General features: G+C 36.6%; 1 protein-coding gene across 8 annotated transcripts in view; it reads right to left on the bottom strand.

Annotated features, from left to right (window-relative positions):
• Nucleotides 1-20,559, bottom strand: part of DNAH6 (dynein axonemal heavy chain 6) — a 380,528-nt gene that overhangs the window by 210,718 nt on the left and 149,251 nt on the right. For all 8 annotated transcript variants that reach the window (XM_017947677.3, XM_017947678.3, XM_017947676.2 and 5 more), the window contains 5 exons: nucleotides 14,012-14,224; nucleotides 12,961-13,053; nucleotides 11,467-11,586; nucleotides 6,373-6,553; nucleotides 1,296-1,392 (listed from right to left, as the gene is read on the bottom strand). In XM_017947677.3, coding sequence (XP_017803166.2) covers nucleotides 1,296-1,392; nucleotides 6,373-6,553; nucleotides 11,467-11,586; nucleotides 12,961-13,053; nucleotides 14,012-14,224 — 704 coding nt within the window. The remainder of the gene's footprint in view (nucleotides 1-1,295; nucleotides 1,393-6,372; nucleotides 6,554-11,466; nucleotides 11,587-12,960; nucleotides 13,054-14,011; nucleotides 14,225-20,559) is intronic.

Raw genomic sequence — 20,559 nt, 5'->3', positions numbered from 1 at the left:
TGTTGCAGGAAGCTGAGACTTTGGTGGCACTTCCCTGAGACCTCTGCCTGTATTTCCAGATTTCCTCAAAGTGGTCCTCAGTTCTTCCCTCCTTCTGCGTCTAGCACCAGTGAAAACTTCTAATTCCCTGACTGAAACTTTTGCTCTAAACACCTCGAGCGGCTTCTGTGTTTTTGACCAAAGCTTTCCCAAGTAATATAACTAGATGTTAAAATTTCAGTTTCAGTTTTGACTGAAGTTCTAGGACTAGAGTTGTCATATTTCAAAATGAGATGTCAGGTCACCTGGGGCTGACTTATGGGGAGATGGGTGAAGACTCTAGAGTCCTCAGTCGCTTGAGGGTATAAAAGTGTTAAAGCTGGAGAGGTTGGACAGCTAGAGATAAGAATATTTTTTGGTAGAGAGATGTGCTAAGGGTGCTTGCTATGCCCATGAGAAAGGGTGTGGTTCACTCTCCTCAAGACTAGGCGTCTTGGAGAGCTTAACATGCATCCCCACCAATTAACCTAAAGAAAATTGCTCAGGTAACACCAGTCTCTCTTAACCTTTTACACACACATTGTGCACATATACACACATGCAACAGGCACACATATTCATTCAACAATGAAACAGTAAAACAATGGGGTGATCAAGAATCATTTCAATTTGTGGGACCTAAAAATTGAAACAATTGAACTCATGGAGACAGAGAGTAGAAGGATGGTTACCAGAGGCTGGGAAGGGTAGTGGAAGGGTTGGGGATGGGGAGGTGGGGATATTTAATGGGTACAAAAAATAGGAAGCATGAATAAGACTTAGTATTTGATAGTACAACAGATTGACTATAGTCAATAATAATTTAATTTAATAATCAATAATAATTTAATAGTCAATAATAATTTAATTGTACATTTAAAAATAACTGAAAGAATATAACTCGATTGTTTGTAACACAAAGGATAAATGCTTGAGGGGATGGATACCTCATTTTACATGATGTGATTATTATGTATTACACGCCTATGTCAAAGCATGTTATGTACCCCATAACACACCTATGATATACTAAAAAAGTTAAAATTTAAAAAAATTGTTTCAGTATCTTACTTACCCACTTAACTATTTATTGAATATTGTATTTTATCCTTGAGACTTATACTCCCCAATTATGATAACTAGTTGGATTTTCATTATCATAGATCTTTTTTGTTTCTTTCTCTAGTTCCTTGATACTTTGAGGTTATAACTATAACCTCAACTTGATTGACAGTCATAACTACTAAAAAATATCTTAGGTTGCTTTATAAACTTACCTTGGAAAGATAACTCTTTTTGATTCTAAGTATGCCTCTAGGCACTTCTGAATTTGGTCAAGTAATGCATTATTGTTTTGAAAAGTTTCCAGAAGTCCTGTTCATTAAAAAAAAAAAAGTATTGGTAAAACTGTGTTAAAATCAAATTGTTTTCTGAAAAAAATATCACTTTAAAATGTAATCAATTTATGAATCTTCTCCCTAGAAGACTATTTAATAAAGCTCTCATAAAAATATGTTTTGAGTTATCCAAATCTAAAGTTAAAACGAGTCACGGAATTGCAAAGGCAATAAAAAAATTACAATCATATCATCAGCAAACGCTGACAGTTTGACTCCCCATTTACCAATCTGGATGTCTAGACAGTAACTGCTGTCTTCAAGAGACTCACCTAACACATAAGGACTCACATAAAGTTAAGGTAAAGGGGTGGAAAAAGATATTCCATGCAAATGGACATCAAAAGTGGGCAGGAATAGCTATTCTTATTTAAGACAAAACAAATTTTTAAGCAACAACAGTTAAAAAAGACAAAGAAGGATATTATATAAAGATAAAAGGACTTTTCCAACAAGAAAATATCACAGTTCTAAATATATATGCACCTAAAACTGGAGTTCTCGAATTTATAAATTTATAAAACAATTAATACCAGACCTTAGAAATGAGATAGACAGCAACACAATAATAGTGGGGGACTTCAATACTCCACTGACAGCACTAGACAGGTCATCAAGCCTGAAAGTCAACAAAGAAACAACTTAAACTATACCCTAGAACAAATGGACTCAACAGATATTTACAGAACATTCTACCCAACAAATGCAGAATATACATTCTATTCATCAGTACAGAATAGTCTCCAAAATAGGCCATATGATAAGCCACAAAACAAGTCCTAATAAATTTAAGAAAATCAAAATTATAGCAAGTACTCTTTCAGACCACAATGGAATAAAATTGGAAATCAACTCCAAAAGGAATCCTCAAAACCATACAAATACATGGAAATAAATAACCCTAAAGACTCATCCAAAAAGCTCCTAGAGCTGATCAATGAATTCAGCAAAATTTCAGGATACAAAATTAATGTACACAAATCAGTAGCTCTGCTATACACTAACAGTGACCAAGTTGAAAATCAAATCAAGAACTCAACTCCTTTCACAATAGATGCAAAAAAAAAAAGCTGCAAAAAAAAAAAAAAAAAAATTACTTAGAAATACACCTAACCAAGGAGGTGAAAGACCTCTACAAAGAAAACTACAAAACACTGCTGAAAGAAATCATACAACACAGACAAATGGAAACACATCCTATGCTCATGAATGGGTAGAATCAATATTGTGAAAATGACGATACTGCCATAAGCAATCTATAAACTCAATGCAATTGTCAAAAAAATAACACCATAATTCTTCACAGAGTTAGAAAAAAAAATTCTAAATTTCACATGGAACCAAAAAAAGAGCCCACATAGCCAAAGCATGATTAAGCAAAAAGAACAAATCTTGAGGCATCACATTACCTGACTTTAAACTATACTACAAGGCCATAGTCACCAAAACAGTAGGGTACTGGTATAAAAATAGGCACATAGGCCAATGGAACAGAATAGAGAATCTGGAAATAAAGCAAAATACTTATAGCCATCTGATCTTCGACAAAGAAAACAAAAACGTAAAGTGGGGAAAGGACACCCTATTCAACAAATGGTGCTGGGATAACTGGCAAGCCACATGTAGAAGAACGAAACTGGATCTTCATCTCTCACCTAAAAATCAAATCAAGATGGATCAAAGACTTAAATCTAAGACCTGAAACCATAACAATTCTGGAAGATAATATTGGAAAACCCCTCTTGACATTGGCTTAGGCAAAAACTTCATGACCAAAACCCAAGAGCAAATGCAACAAAAACAGAGATAAATAGATGGGACTTAAACTAAAAAGCTTCTGCATAGCAAAAGAAACAATAAGCAGAGTAAACAGACAACTCACAGAGTGGGAGAAAATCTTCACAATCTGGACCTCTGGCAAAGGACTAATATCCAGAGCCTGCAAGGAACTCAAACAAATCAGCAAGAAAAAAACAAACAATCTCTTCAAAAAGTGAGCTAAGGACGTGAATAGACAATTCTCAAAAGAAGGTATACAAATGGCCTACAAACATGAAAACTGCTCAACATCACTAATGATCAGGGAAATGCAAATCAAAACCACAATGCGATACCACCCTCCTCCTTCAAGAATGGCTATAATAAAAAAATAATAGATGTTGGTGTAGATGTGGTGGAAAGGGAATACTTTTACACCGCTGGTAGGAACGTAAACTAAGACAACCACTATGGAAAACAGTGTGGTGAATCCTTAAATAACTAAAAAGTAGATCTACCATTTGATCCAGCAATCCCATTACTGGGTATCTACCCAGAAGAAAAGAAGTCATTATATAAAAAAGATTCTTGTGCACACATATTTATAACAGCACAATTTACAATTGCAAAAATATGGAACCAGCCCCAATGCCCATCAATCAATGACTGGATAAAGAAAATGTGTCTAGATATACCATGGCATACTACCTCAGCCATAAAAAGGAATGAGATAATGGCATTTGCAGCAACCTGGATTGATCTGGAGACCATTATTCCAAGTGAATGGAATGGAAAACCAAGCATCATATGTTCTCACTCATAAGTGGGAGTTAAGCTATGAGGACACAAAAGTGTAAGAATGATACAATGGACTTAGGCAAGTGGGGGAAAGGATGGGAGGGAGCTGAGGGATAAAAGGATAAAAGACTACACACTGGGTACAGTGTACACTGCTCGGGTGGTGAGTGCACCAAAATTTCAGAAATCACCACTAAAGAACTTATTCATAGAACCATATGCCACCCGTTTCCCCAAAACCTATTGAAATAAAAATAAATAAATAAATAAATAAAATGCAATGGCAGTGGTATGGTCTTTTCAATAAAAGGTACCAAGTTAACTGAAAAATAAAGAGATAATTTTAAGTAAAAGTAAAATATACTGTTAAGATTTTAAAAGCTTTGGTATTATTTGATAAAGGAAAGTTCTATTACTTTAAAATGGGGAGGAATTGACTAAGAACTTTAACTATTACCTTTAATAATAATATCAAGTATTTACCAAGTATGAACAAGTATATTTAATATGGAACATTTTTAGCTGGTGTATCCCACTTTTGGGGGGCTAGGAGAACAAAACCAAAGCCAAGCAGTTGCCTTCTCCTTGACTCTCCAAACCAAGCCAGTCTCTATACCTACTCACTGTCTGTCACTTTCTTACTGGCATCTTTTCTGTATCCTCTGCCATCTTTAAATGCCAAAATTGTGGTGATAGGATACTATTTCTTTATCACTAAACTACAGCTCCTTAAGGAATAAGATCCATGTCTTGTTTATCTTTGTAGTTTTGGTGTTTATCATAGTAGCTGGTGTCCCCACCTGCCCAAGAATCAAATCCACAGTCTTGATCATGGTTTCCAAGGCTCTATGTAATCAATGACCCAGTCTGATGCCCAGTCCCCCACCTAAACACTCTTGCCTCTCTTGCTTCACCTCCTAAGCCCTTCTTCTGCATTCCACTTCAGTTTGCATTGGCTTTCTTGCAAACAATTGGGCATGTGAAGCATGCACTCACTTTGGGAGCCTTGCCTTTAATCTTCCCTCCTCCTTTAACAATGTTCCCTTTGATCACATACATGACTCACTCCCTCATTCCTGCAGGTTTCTGCTCAAAAGTCACTTTATCCAAAAAGCCTTCTGTCACACACACACACACACACTCTCTCTCTCTCTTTCTCACACCCATTTACCCTACTTTATTTTTCTTCATAGCTTTATCATTCCCTGAAATGATCTATACAAGTCTCTATTCTTATATTACATCCTTAGGAGCAGATGTATTTTTGAATCAGATTTTTTTTCATTTCAGAAGTTATATTTTATAACAAGTCTAGTAGAGCCTGGGACAGCACTCTGTAATCTAACATATTAGTTTTCACAGCAAAATGTTTCAACATGACAAGTGAGTGCAGTAGACAGAATAATGGCCCCCTAGAGATGTTCATGTCCTAATCCCCCAAACCTGTGAATATGTTAGTATATATGGAAAAGAACTTTGCTGATGTGATTAAGTTAAGGATCATGGATGGAGAGACTGTCCTGGATCATCTGGTGGACTGATTGATCATACATGGGCCATTACAAGCAGAAGGCAGGAAGGTCAGAGGCTGATAAGGAGATATAATGACATAAACAGAGGCCAGTGTGCTGAGATTACAGGCTGGAAGAAGACCATGAGCCAAGGCATGTTGGTCGCCTTGAAAAGACCCAAAGAGTTTTCAAATTATTCCACATAACATTTCTTTTCCATTTCTGTCTTATGTCAGAGTTTTGGGGGAAAGGGTGCAGCCCAGAAAACTACAGGGAAGCTGTCTGAGGATATTTACCAGGATGGGCCATGTGCTGCTATTTCCTGAACAACAGGCAAGCTTGCCAAGGCTTTTACTTTAAACATAAAGTTCAACAGCCACATATGTGCACCCTGAAAGACTCTGATTCCACATCCACAGAAATGGAACTTATTAAAACACATTTCAACCTTGAGACTAGAAATGCAATAAGTGGTAATATTTTGAACTAGTTTTGATGAATTCATTAAAAATAAGGTGTGGACATTTTTGTGGCTATAAATCTGTGGAGGAGCTTTAACAGAATACGTCAACCGAAGGCAAATATGTGTCTCATTGTCAAAATTCTGAGATGAAAACATCACTGATACACTGAAGCAACATCCCCAAATCATAAAAACAGCAAAAATAGACAGATTCTCCTTTTCCAAAACTATAAACTAAGCTAAGAAATAATAATAAAAAAGTCCAGTGTTCCATTGACATTGCTTAGCAAGTGTGTCAGATGCAAGGATTCCTATTTGTCCATACTGACTAGAATCAAGGGTTGAATGGACCACATGTTATTAGGTTCCCAGAGAAACATTTTAGGTGATTGTAGTCTTTTTGCTTGTTTGGAATTTTGTTTCATACCTGGCTGAGTAGCGGCTCGAAGAGCATTAGGCAGCCGATTCACCTTTCTCATGATTTCTTTCCATGACTTGTCCACCTGAAGGAACATCTTGGACTCTGCAGGCAATTGCCTCTGAATATCTGGAGCACTGAAAATACTTTCTAGGTAGAGCCAGTTTCTTTGGCAGGTCAGCCACTCTTCCTAGGAGAAAAATATGGACATTGTCAAATTTTAATTCCCCAATTAAAAACATACGGTTGGCCGGGCGCGGTGGCTCAAGCCTGTAATCCCAGCACTTTGGGAGGCCGAGGCGGGTGGATCACGAGGTCAGGAGATCGAGACTATCCTGGCTAACATGGTGAAACCCCGTCTCTACTAAAAATACAAAAAACTAGCCGGGCGTGGTGGCGGGCGCCTGTAGTCTCAGCCTACCCGAGTAGGCTGAGGCGGGAGAATGGCGTGAACCCGGGAGGCGGAGCTTGCAGTGAGCCGAGATCACGCCACTGCACTCCAGCCTGGGAGACACAGCGAGACTCCGTCTCAAAAACAAAAACAAAAACAAAAACAAAAAAACATACGGTTACAGTAAAAATCATGACACAGGGAATCACTGTATCTTTTTCCTTGAGGGTCGTGTTATGACTCCTCACAGGTCGTTTGAAATTAAATTCCTTACAAGGTCCAAGATTCACCTTAGTCTGATTTCATCCCACTGTCTACTGAGCAGAGTTCTAATGGGTCTTCCATGTGGTTACCAGAATGGATCCAGAGAAACATGATTAAAATTACCCACAGGAGAGATTCAGGGGGCAGAATGATGCTTACGCAAGGAGATGTGAAGGGAAAAGGAAAGTCTGGTGACCATTTTCAAACATAAACAAGATTTTCATGAAAAAAAGTTTGTTTTTTTCTTTTATCTCAATCATGTGTTAATTCTTCCTTCACCTTTCTTTAAATAATGAAAATTAAAAAAAAAAAAAAACCCTGCTCATGACAGCATATGTGGTAAATATAGAAGACTGGAAGACGAAAATCATACATTCCCTCTGCTTTTAGACAAATCACTGTTAATAAAAGAAATCAGAAATACAGGATCAGAAATTAAATGTCCATAGATCTCACCTGTCCTCTGTGCCTCCTGCTATTACTGCATGTGTGTGCCCAAAATCCATGAAAGAGTTCCTCACTTCTCACTCTAGGTTTGGGAGTAAGCCCAAATGTCACAACCACTTCCTGGTTTGTCTTAGGTCTCACACTGTCCAAGTAATTCATTCTCTGGGGGGTCTTCACTATTCAGCTTAGGTTTCTTTCAGGGACCCTCTATGAAAACGTCCCCTTTGACTTTGATCTGTAGTCCCTCCCTTCACAGGGCTCAGCCATCAGTCCAGGAGGCTGGACAGGACTCAGACAATGTGGTTGGTTGAAGAAGATGAATTTCTGAGAAAGTTCTCTTTGAAACAAAGTTGGCGCAAGTTATCTTTTCCCTCTTACTGCCTTTATTATTTCATAGATAACTTCTCATATTAGAATGTCTAGAAACCTAAACATAATTAAGTCAAGCTAAATATCTGAAGTCTAAGAAAGAGATTGGATGGGAACAAAGTGAGATTAGTGTAAGTGGGTTTTTTGTTTTGCTATGGGACAATCAAAGGTGGAAAAAAATCAAAAGGGCATGTGCACCACAAGGAGAGATTCCAAGGAGACTTCAAGCAACAACGAGCATTCTTCCAGTAAATATAAAGTCGTTGTAGCAAGACTCATAAGGTGGCCCCCAAGATGTGGCATTCACATTCCTGTGTAATCCTCTCCCCTTGAGTGTGGGTGCCATCTGTGACTTGTTCCCAGGCATATGGGATGTGGCAAAGGTAACAGAATGTACATAATTGTGTTTATGTTATATAAGACTGTAATAGTCATCTTGCTAGGATCTTTTTCTTCCTTGCTAGATTGATGCAGCCAATGGTCATGGTCACATAAAGAAAAAAATGTGGGCAACATCTAGGAGCTGAGGATGGCCTCCAGCTGAGAGCCAGCAAGAGATTGAAGCCCTTAGCCCAAGAATTCCCAGAAAATTAATTCTGCCAACAACTGAGTGAGCTTGGAAGTGGATCATTCCTCGGTTAAACTTCTGATGAGAACACAGTCTGGCTGACATCTTAATTGCAACCTTGTTAGACCCTGAGCAAGAGGCCTCAGTTAAACCATGCCTGAACTCCTGAGCCACAGAAACTGTGAGATAACAAAGGTATTGCTTAAGTTTGTAGTATTTGTTTTACAGCAAAATGATAATACAGGCATGCTTTGTTTTATTGTGCTTCACTTTACTGCACTTTGCAGATACTGCAGTTTTTATAAATTGAAGTTTTGTGGCAACCCTGCATCAAAAAGTTAATTCATGCCATTTTTCCAACAACATGTGCTTACTCTGTCTCTGGGTCACATTTTGGTAATTCTTGCAGTATCAAAAATATTATTATTAAACATTATTATTATTATATCTGTTATGGTGATCTGTGATCAGTAATCTTTGATGTTATGATTATAATTGTTTTGGGGTGCCATGAACCATGCTTATATAAGATGGCAAACTTAATTGATAAGTATTATCTATGTTCTGTCTGCTCCACTGACTGGCTGTTCCCCTGTTCCCCTATCTCATTTCTTCTCCTCAGTGCCCCCTGTCATTCCCTGAGACACAACAATATTGAAATTAGGCCAATTAATAACACTACAATGGCCTTTAAGTGTCCAAGTGAAAGGAACAGTCACATGTCTCTCAATTTAAATCAAAAGTTAGAAATGATTAAACTTAGTTAAGAAGGCATGTCAAAAGCCAAGATAGGTCAAAAGCTTAGCCTCTTGCACGAAACAATTAAGACAGTTGTGAATGCAAAGGAAAAGTTCTTGAAGGAAATTAAAAATGCAACTTCAGTGAAGACACAAATGATAAAAAGCCAAAACCCTATTTCTGATTTGGAGAAAGTTTGAGTGGTTTGAATAGAAGATCAAACCAATCATAACATTCCGTTAAGCTAAAGCCTAGTCTGAGGCAAGACTCTAACTGTTTTCAATTTTAAAAAGGCTAAGAGAGGTGAGGAAGCTGTGGAAGTAAAGTTTGAAGGTAGCAGAGGTTGATTCATGAGATTGAAAGAAGCTATCACTGTAACATAAAAGTGCAAGGTGAAGCAGCAAGTGCCGATGAAGCTGCAGCAAGTTATCCAGAGGATTTAGCTAAGATCATTGATGAAGGTGGCTACTCTCAACAACAGGTTTTCAATGAAGACAAAATAGCCTTCTATTAGAAGAAGATGCCATGTAGGACTTTTATAGCTAATGAAGATAAGTCAATGCCTGGCTTCAAAGATTCAAAGGACAGACTGACTCATGTTAGGGATAAATGCAGCTGGTGACTTTGAGTTAAAACCAATGCTCATTTACCATTCAAAAAATCTCAAGGCCCTTAAGAATTATGCCAAATCTACTCTGCCTGTGCTCTAAAAATGAGACAACAAAGCCTGTGTGACAGCACATCTGTTTACAGCATGATTTACTGAATATTTTAAGCCTACTGTTGAGACCTACTGCTCAGAAGAAAAGGCTTCTTTCAAAATATTACTGTTCATTGACAATGGACCTGGTAACCCAAGAGCTCTTATGGAGATGTACAAGGAGATTTACATTGTTTTCACGCCTGCTAACACAATATCCATTCTGCAGCCCATGGATTAAGGAGTACTTTCAACTTGAAAATCTTATTATTTAAGAAATACATTTTGTAAGGTTGTATCTGCCACAGATAGTAATTCCTCTGATGGATCTGGGAAAAGTGAGTTAAAAAACCCTCTGGAAAGGACTCATCATTCTAGATGCCATTGAAAATATTTGTCATTCATGGGAGGAGGTCAAAATATCAACACTAATAGGAGTTTGGAAGAAGTTGACCCCAACCCTCATAGGTGACTTTGAGGGATTCAAGACTTCAGTGGAAGAAACAACAGCAGATGTGGTGGAAATAGCAGGAGAACTAGAATTAGAAGTGGAGCCTGAAGATGTAACTGAATTGCTGCAATCTCATGATAAAACTTGAACAGATGAGGACTCGCTTCTTATGGATGAGCAAAGAAAGTGGTTTCTTGAGATGGAATCTACTCCTGGTGAAAATGCTATAAACATTGTTGAAATGACAACAAAGGATTTAGGATATTACATAAACATAGTTGATAAAGCAGAAGTAGGGCTTGAGAACATTGACTCCAATTTTGAAAGAAGTTCTGTCATGGGTAAAATGCTATAAAATATTACATGCTACAAAGATTTTTTTTTAATAGAAGGAAGAGTCGATGAATGTGGCAAACTTCATTGTTGTCTTATTTCAGGAAATTGCCACAGCACCCCCAACCTTCAGCAGCCACCCATCAACATTGAGGCAAGATCTTCCACCAGCCAAAAGATGATGAGTCACTGAAGGCTCAGATAATCATTAGCATTTTTTTAGCAATATAGTATTACACACTTAATGGACTACAGTACAGTATAAACATAACTTTTTAAAAAATAATTTCAACTTATATTTTAGATTCAGGGGTTACACGTGCAGGTTTGTTAAATGGGTATGCTGTGTAATGCCGAGGTTTGAGGTATGAATGATCTTGTCATTCAGAGAGTGAGCATAGTATCCAATAGGTAGTTTTTCCACCCTTGCACTCTTCCTCTCTCCCCTCTTTAGTAGTCTCCAGTGGCTATTGTTTCTATCTTTGTCTCCATGTATTCCCAATTCAACATAACTTTTATATGTTCTTTGAAACAAAAAAATTCATGTGGCAAAATTTCTTTATTGCAACGTTTGGGTTATCATGGTGGTTTGGAACCAAATCTACAATATCATTGAAGTATACCTATGCAAGGGCGATGGTAAAAGCATTAAGCTGTATAATTATGTAAAGAAGAGCTCAATACCTGTGCATTTCCCTTACATTCTAAACACAATAACATGTCCACAATTAAAACTTACATTTTAAAACCATATAGTATTTAAATAATGAAACAAATAATTCCTAAGGTCCTTGTGACTCTACAATTCTCTGAGTGTATGAATCGAAATTATTCTTACTCACCAGTGTTTGATTAAATAAAGCAAGTTGTTTTTGCCATTCATCCACTCGAGTTTTCAGTGGACCAATGTAACGTGATGAGGCAAGGGTTGCAACATTGATGGTGCTATCATCAAGAAGGACCTTTAAAGGAAGGGGAAGAAAACACATGCAGCACCAAGTATTTGCGCTTTCAGTAATATTCAGATACATAATCCCAAGTGTCTACTTAAAGGTCAACTCTTTGAATTAATAGCTTAGTCCCTCCTACTGTTTCCTACTCATCAATTTCCCCTCATTATTCACATCCTTGTGGCACCACGATGTTCTTTCAAAGGTCAGCTAGGACTTCTGATTGCCAAATTTCTGCTGTTCCTGTAATTAACAATGGCATGAGTTTTTTTTGAGTTGACACTCTTCGCCTCTCTCTGCTCACTATTAGGTAACTTTTACCTTCTTAACACAATTTGATCACCCGGGCTTGCCTTTGTTTCTCAAAATATCATATACTGGCAAAATTAGCTGTCTTCTGTCCAATGAATTATCATTTTCTGTCAATTATCTCAAGGAAGAGAGAATTGAACTCATTCATATCAAGCTCTGAATGGTTATACACAGTTTCTCCTCTACCTCCCTCCCCTACTACTCCCCTTTATACAACAGCATCTCTCACGAAGCATGTGAATTTTAAAAAATGTGTCTGTTAATCTGAAAGATTTAATGGTCCATTTCAATAATAAGCCTTTTGAGAGTAGAACCCTCACCACATTTAGCCTAAACTTACTGCCCTCTTTGAGTCTGCTCTCCCATCCCCTGTGCAGAGTGATGTCTGGTCTTGCTCTTCCAACCTACACCTGGAAAAGCTATTTTATCTCTAATTCCGGCCTGGATACACCCTATTAGGCCAGGGCTTTGCCTTTTAAGTTGGGCTATGTGACCCAGCTCCCTTTGCTAAACAAATGCGCCTTCAGATTTTAAATGATAAAGACTATTCCAAACACGTGAGTTAGATTTATTTTCTTCTGTGGTTGACAGAGTATGGCCATTGTCTCCTAATTCCAATAAGTTCAAGTAAACTTAGCCTTTTAGCGTGCTATAAACATGAAATGCTCATTCAGGTTTCTTTGCCTTATTTACAGGGTTTGAAGTGCCCTTTATTTTTTTTCTATGTCTATTAAATCCCATTTAATATTTAAGATCCAGCTTGTTATGACTGGTCTAGGAAGAATACTCTGATCACTTCAGCTGTAACTGGTCTCCTTGTTTTTGTAAGTTCCTCAATAGTTACCAACTACAGGTTGCAACTCTTACATATATATGCAATTTTTAACGCTTTGTTAAATATTTCATGTACAAGCATTCATGTTAATTATTTGCATTCATTTTGCTTTCCCAATTAGATTTTTCTTATGAAGTGACTCTCATATTTTATTCCCTCATCATAATCTCTCACAGAAGATTTAAGACTAGGTGTGACTGGGATCTTTACCATAAGCTTTCAATAACCTAGTCACCCACCTGTATGTCATCTGTGCCGCCCAGTATAAACACATCTTTGGAGTCACGGTGAGGCAGAATGACAAATTCAGTTGTTTTCCAAGAGTCCTCCACCTTAGAAATAATTCAAGTCTTAGGATATCTGAATTCAGTGTGCTTAGATACTCAATAAAGCATGTGAAATGAAATAAGTAAAAACTCCATAATTATCCCATTTTCCTCCTTATTGCCCTTTAAAATTCTTTTTTTTTTTTTTTTTTTTGAGAAGGAGTATCGCTCCGTTGCCCAGGCTGGAGTGCAGCGGCGCGATCTCGGCTCACTGCAAGCTCCGCCTCCTGGGTTCACACCATTCTTCTGCCTCAGCCTCCTGAGTGGCTGGGACTACAGGCGCCCGCCACCACACCTGGCTAATTTTTTTTTTTTTTTAATTTTTTATTTTTAGTAGAGATGAGGTTTCACCATGTTAGCCAGGATGGTCTTGATCGCCTGACCTCGTGATCCGCCCACCTCGGCCTCCCAAAGTGCTGGGATTATAGGCGTGAGCCACCACTCCCGGCCTGCCCTTTAAAATTCTTAAAATCTTCTTCTTGGATAAATGACACTAATTTGCTTAATTTTATTTGATTGACATTAACACATATGCTTTGACAGAAAAAAAATTCTTTTTATGCAGAGGGTTAGTAGGTGTGTATATATTTTTAGTGTAAGGAGATAGTATCATAACTGGGAAAATCTTAATGTCTTTTGAAGCATTTAACAGATTTCTCTGGTAGTTTTGGAGATAATTTATTTGGGTTTAAAAGATCTTTCTTGGGATATGGTTTCTTATATAAGCATGCACATTTCAAACCTTGTAGCCATCAAGTTCCTATGTGCTATAGGATAAGCAGAAGGAGGAGATTTTTAGAGGTGAAAACAGTAATACCTGTTGTAAGGAAACAACATAGGGATGACTGATAATGAGAGAGTGAAAGCTGCAACATTGAAAAATCCATCCAGATCACCAAATGTTGAATCTGAAAACTTTCACATTCCCTAATTATATATAGATAAATATATATTCCAGACTTACCTTTTTAAGAATTGCTTCTAAGGCAGCTTCTCCAGAAGCCTGTCCAGATATGTCCTGGATTTCTTGACCAAAGTCAAAAACATGCAACTCGGAGAGCCTCTCCAAGGTTAATGGAATTTCAGTATCCACTAGAGTGGCATCAACTGTTTGTTCAATAGCTGCCCAGTGTCTTGCCTTCAAAGTTGGGTTTCTCAAGTCAATGATAACTGGAAGCTGAAAAGCAAACACTCTCAGAGACATGATGCTTTTTATCTTAAAAATATAACCCAAAGGTTCTGGTTTCAATTTATGCATGTAGAGAGCTGGAAAGAGCACCACTTACCCTCTTTCCACAAAGCAAAATCTGGACGACTGCAAATTAATGGCTCTAATTGAGCCTATTAGTATACATGTGTAACCAACCTGCACGTTATGCACATGTACCCTAGAACTTAAAGTATAATAAAAAAAAAAAAAAAAAAAAAAAAGAAAAAAAAACCAAGAGTGCAGGGCAGAACCAACTCAAAATTTGGAGAGAGATTGATACTGACAGGTTTCTCCACAAGGAGAAACAACAACTGAAAAATTTCCTACCTGGGGCAGATTCCTTGGGATGACATACAAACTATTAAGAAGATTCGGCTAAATATTAACTGCGGGGTAGAATGAGAATGGAAAGTCTCTGAACCTACAAATACAATGGAGATTGACAGTGAAGACTGAAAGGACTCCTGAGAAAGCTTTTCTTGTGATGCTGGCTTGGGGAGGGAAACAGTGGCCATTATAGTAGCTCCAACAAATTCATCTGCCTTAGCTCCCTTGTGGAAAAAAAACCTTTGATGTACAGGGAAAAGAGCAACAAACTGTGCTACCTTAATGCACTAGTGATAACTCATTGATGATATCTTCCTATAACTGGAGAAATAGAACATGGAAAAAAAAACAATTTACCTTTGGGGGAGGGACAGAAATAAATGCTAGGCTCAGCACTACAGTTGGAAAAGGGGGAGGAGCACCTGCGATAGGAATTCTGAGAACAAGAGCTGGAGTGCCTCGTAAGATAAAGGTTTAATGAGAACATGAGGGAATGTTCCTTTTCACCTCCGCCACCAGGTTAACAAATATTGAGTAAAAATAGCAGTGGGATACAGAGTGGAAAGCTGCCAGTGACAGATTCTCAGTGAGCACAACACAAAGGGAAGACCCAAGGTCAGGGGAAAATAGAAATTGAGAAAATAACCTTTGGTAAACCAGCCCAACCCTAAATTCAAGGTATCACTAGAAAAATTTGAAGCCTGTGGTGCCTGAGGGTAACCATAGCAACATCAACCCTTACACCTAGCCCAATTCCTAATTAGATTTAATGCAACATGTCACACAAAAATCCAAGTAGAAGAAGAGGCATGCTCATTTCCAAGCATAAATATTATTTGCTTTGGTATTTACTGTACTATATAAGATACCTGACTTTGAACAAAAAATTAAGATGCGTGTGAAAAGGCAAGAAAAACCACACATCTAAGAGGCAAAACAATAATCAGATCCAGAAATGACACATATGTTGGAAGTAGATAATTTAAAATAACTATGATTAATACGTTAAAGGTTCTAAAGGAAAAGTTAGATAACAAGCAAAATCAGTTGGGAAATGTCAACAGAGAGATGGAAAGTACAATTACAAATCGAACAAAAACGCTAGAAATAAAAAAAGAGATAAGAGATAAAGAATGCCTGTAAAGGGTTTAACACAGCCAAGGAATTAATGAATTTGAAGATAAATGAGTATAAACTCCAGAAACTGACACACAGAAAAAAGAGGGAAAAGAACAAATAAAAACAAAACGGAGTATCCAAGACCTGTGGGACAATGTCAAACAGCCTGAAGTACATACCATAGAAATCATAGAAGGAGAAGAGAGAGAGAAAACAGATCAGAAGAAATGTTTGAAAAATAACAGCTGCAAAATTTTTCAAAATTAAAAACAAACACCAAATCACAGATCCAAGAAACTCAGAGAACATCAAGCAAAATAAATTTGAACAGTAAACAATAACCCATGCACACTTAGGCATACTCTATTCCTAACTGATGAGAATCAAGATAAAGAGAAAATCTTGAAGGTAGCCAGACCAAAAAAAAAAAAAAAAAAAAGACATATTATCTACAGAACAACGAAAATTTAAAACTACAGCAGACTGCTTGTCCAAAATCATGCAAACAAGAAAAGAATACCTCCAAATTACTGAAGGAAAAACAGAAACAAAAACTGTTGACTCAGAATTATATACACAGTGAAAATATCATTCAAAACTAAAGGATAAAGACTTCCTCAAAATAAAAACCGAGGAAATTAATTGTTAGCATACATACTTGATAAGAAATATTAAAGGATATTCTTTAGGCAGAATGAGCATGTTATGAGTCAGAAACTTAGATCCGCACGAAGCAATGAAGAACATTGGAAATGGAATACTGGTAAAGTGAAATTCATTTTCTTTCTTATTTTTATTGCTCTAAAAGATAACTGTCTGGAGCAAAAATAGTAAAAATAAGTTATATTTATAGTATACATAAATATAGACATAACAACATCAGCACAAAGAATGTGTGGAGGAATTAATTAGGTGTGTACTATTATAAGGTCTTTACAGTACATGTGAAATAGTAAAATACTTGATTTGGGTTAATTATAAATCTATATTTTAAGCTTAGGATAACAATTTTAAACAATTTTATAAAAAATTGTGTCTAAAAATTATTGAAAAAGTGGTATGAATGATAATTTCAGTGAGAAGATAAAATGGAATAATAAAATATGCAATTAAATTAAAAGGCGCAAAAAGAGAAAAAAAGAAACAAAGAACAAATAAAATAAATAAAACAGCTAGCAAGATGGTAGATTTAATCCAACTATATAAATAATGACTTTTAAATGTGAGTGGACTACACACACCTGTTAAGGGACTAAGAATGTCAGACTGGATAAAAAAATAGGAATCAATTCTATGCTATCTAAATAAATATATTCTAAATATAAAAACACAGACAAGTTAAAAGTAAAAAATGCAGAAAGCCATGTCACACAAACACTAAAAGAAAGCTGAACTAGCTATATTCATTTCAGACAATGTAAATGTTAGAACAAGGAATCTTATCAGAGATAAAGAGAGACAATTTATAAATGATGAAAGGGTCAATTCCTCAAAAAGAAGTAACTGTACTAAATGTGTACACATCCAACAACACAACATCAAAATAAATGAAGCATCACTATCTTGAGGTGGCAGTATCATCATAAAGTTATTCACCCATTCATTCAAACCCTCATTTATATCAGAATGAATTCATGGATATTTATTTTATAACGGGTTATAATACAATACTACATTTTTTTTGCCTCAAATTATTATGGCTTTGGCCATTAAGACTTCCTTGTCCTTTTGATATTCTCTCATCATTTTGTTTTTTGAGCCCTTTCTTACTTTCCAGCACCTCAAGATGCTCCAGGTTCATCTTGCATATTTCCTGACCCATCCATATACTCAGACATTTCTACAAGGATTCCTTATAGTATTATCATAGTAACAATATTATTATAGTATAATAATAATACAGTATAATAATAGTATAGTATATTAATAATAATATAGTATTATTATTCCTTATAGTATTAAAAATGAAAATCTGGGCCAGGCAAGGTGGTTCACATCTGTAATCCCAGCACTTTGGGAGGCCGAGGCGGGTGGACCACAAGGTCAGGAGATCGAGACCATCCTGGCTAACACGGTGGTGCGTCTCTCTACTAAAAATGCAAAAAATTAAGCTGGTGACGTGGTGTGGTGGAAACCCTGTAAGTCTAGCCTTCCCGGAGGCTGAAGACAGGAGAATGGTGATGAATGTGGGTCGTTACAGTGAGCAGAGATTGTGCCCTGCACTCAGCCCGCAGGCTGACAAACAGAATCTCCATATCAAAAAGAAAAGAATGGATACAAATTATGCTCAGCCTGGTGGGGTTAATAGTGCTTTTAGAGTGGAACCGCCAAATTTCCCTGTAAGGCATGGCTGTCATAATCAACTGCTCAAAGAATACAGTATGGAAAGGGCAGTAGTAACTGTACAATTAAGACAAATGCTACTTCAACCACGTGGTCAAGCTGAACACCATCAGTGAAAAGTCATGTTGACAGCATGTATTTTGGATATGAGGCGATGAAAATGATACTTTACCTGTCTTGTCTTCTTTGTAAGAATCTATAATTCCAGTGTAATTATGAGAAAAACAGCAAACAAATCCAAATTGAAGGATATTATATAAACTACTTGACTAGTACTTTTCAAAATGATCAAGGTCATGAAAAACAAGGACAGTTTGAGAAACTGTCACACTCTAGTAGAGCCTAAGAAGACATGACAACCAAATGTAATGTTTTATTATAGATGAAATCTTGGGACAGAAAAAGAAAAGGATGTTAGGTAAAAACTAAGACAATTCAGATAAAGCATGGACTTTAGTTAATAATAATGGATTGATATTGGTACATTAGTGGTGACAAGTGTATTATACTAATGTAACATGTTAATAAAAGAAACAGAATGTGGAGTATATGGGAACCCTTGGTATATTGTTATAACTTTTCTATGAATCTGAAACTATTCTAAAATAAAAGTATATTTAAAAAATAAATGCATAAACTGATAGAATGGAAAGGAGAATTACGTAAATCCACAATCATAGTTAGAGAGTTCAACACTCCTCTCTGAGTCACTAACAGAACAAGCAGGCAGAAAATGAGCAAGGGTATAGATGACCTGAACACCACCACCGCCAAGCAAGTCTACCTAATTAACACTTGTAGAATGATCGCTGAGCAACAGCGGAATGCACATTCTTCTCAATGCGTATGGAAGATTCACCAAAATTGACCATATTCTGGGATATAAAACAAACTTTACAAAATTTAAAAGGACAGAAATCATAAAACTATGTTTTTGGACCATAAGAGAGTTTTATAGATATTGAGAAGCTAAATATAAAATGATATGGAAAGGCAAAGGAATTAGAATTGACAAAACAACTGTAAAAAGGAAGAACAAAATTGGAGGATTAAGACTACTCGATTTCAAGACTTACTAGCTATCATGATTAAGAAAGTGTGTTATTGATGTAAGAATAGACTTACAGAGCAATGAAACAGAACAGAGTCCAGAAATAGACTAAAAAATACAGTCAATTGACTTTTGGTAAAGGTGCAAAGGTGAGTCAATGGAGAAGAGTGTCTGGGGAGGATAGTCACTTTCAAATAATGACTGAAGAAAAAATAATAATTTCAAATACTGCTGCTGCATTAATTGGATATAATGTGTACAAAAGTACACCGTGATACCTCATCTTTTATGAAAAAATTAACTCTAAATAGATCATATATCTAAACATAGAAAACAAAACCTTTAAACTTCTAACAGAAGAACATAGAGCAAATCTGTGTGACTTTAAGTTTCAAAAAACGTATTTGGATACTATACTAAAAGCTTGATCCATAAAAGAAAACAAGTATAAATTAGAGTTTATTGAAATTAAAACTTTTTGCTCTGTGAAAATCCCACTGTACAGGGACTGAAAAGACAAGCAATTGACTGGAAAAAATATTTTCAAGTTACATATTTGAAAAAAAACTTATATGCAGAATATATGAAAAACTCTTAAAACTCAATTATAACCAAACAATCCAATTAAAAATGGGCAAAAGATCTGAACATTTAATCACATAATATAGATGGAAGACATTATAGCATATGAGATGATGTTCAACATTATTAGTAATTAGAAAAATGCAAATTATGACTTTTTTATTATAGTTTAAGTTCTAGGGTACATGTACACAACGTGCAGATTTGATACACAGGTATACATGTGCCATGTTGGTTTGCTGCACCCATCAACTCTTCATTTACATTAGATATTTCTCCTAATGCTATCCATCCCCCAGACCCCCACACTCTGACAGGACCCGGTGTGTGATATTCCCTGCCCTGTGTCCAAGTGTTCTCATTGTTCAATTCCCACCTATGAGTGAGAACATGTGGTATTTGGTTTTCTGTCTTTGTGATAGTTAGCTGAGAATGATGGTTTCCAGCTTCATCCATGTCCCTGCAAAGGACATCAATGCATCCTTTTTTATGGCTGCATAGTATTCCATGGTGTATATGTGCCACATTTTCTTAATCCAGTCTATCACTGATGGACATTTGGGCTTGTTCCAAGTCTTTGCTATTGTGAATAGTGCCTCAATAAACATACATGTGCAGGTGTCTTTATAGTAGCATGATTTGTAATCCTTTGGATATATACCCAATAATGGGATGGCTGGGTCAAATGATATTTCTAGTTCTAGATCCTTGAGGAATCGCCACACTGTCTTCCATGTCTTCCACAATGGTTGAACTAATCTACACTCTCACCAACAGTGTAAAAGCGTTCCTATTTCTGCACATCCTCTCCAGCATCTGTTGTTTCCTGACTTTTTAGTGATTGCCATTCTAACTGGCATGAGATGGTATCTCATTGTGG

The sequence above is a fragment of the Papio anubis genome, chromosome 14 (genome assembly GCF_008728515.1).
Source record: "Papio anubis isolate 15944 chromosome 14, Panubis1.0, whole genome shotgun sequence".
NCBI classification, from domain to species: domain Eukaryota; kingdom Metazoa; phylum Chordata; class Mammalia; order Primates; family Cercopithecidae; genus Papio; species Papio anubis.
Note: the sequence above shows the minus strand (reverse complement) of the source record. Positions and strands in the feature narration are given on the sequence as shown.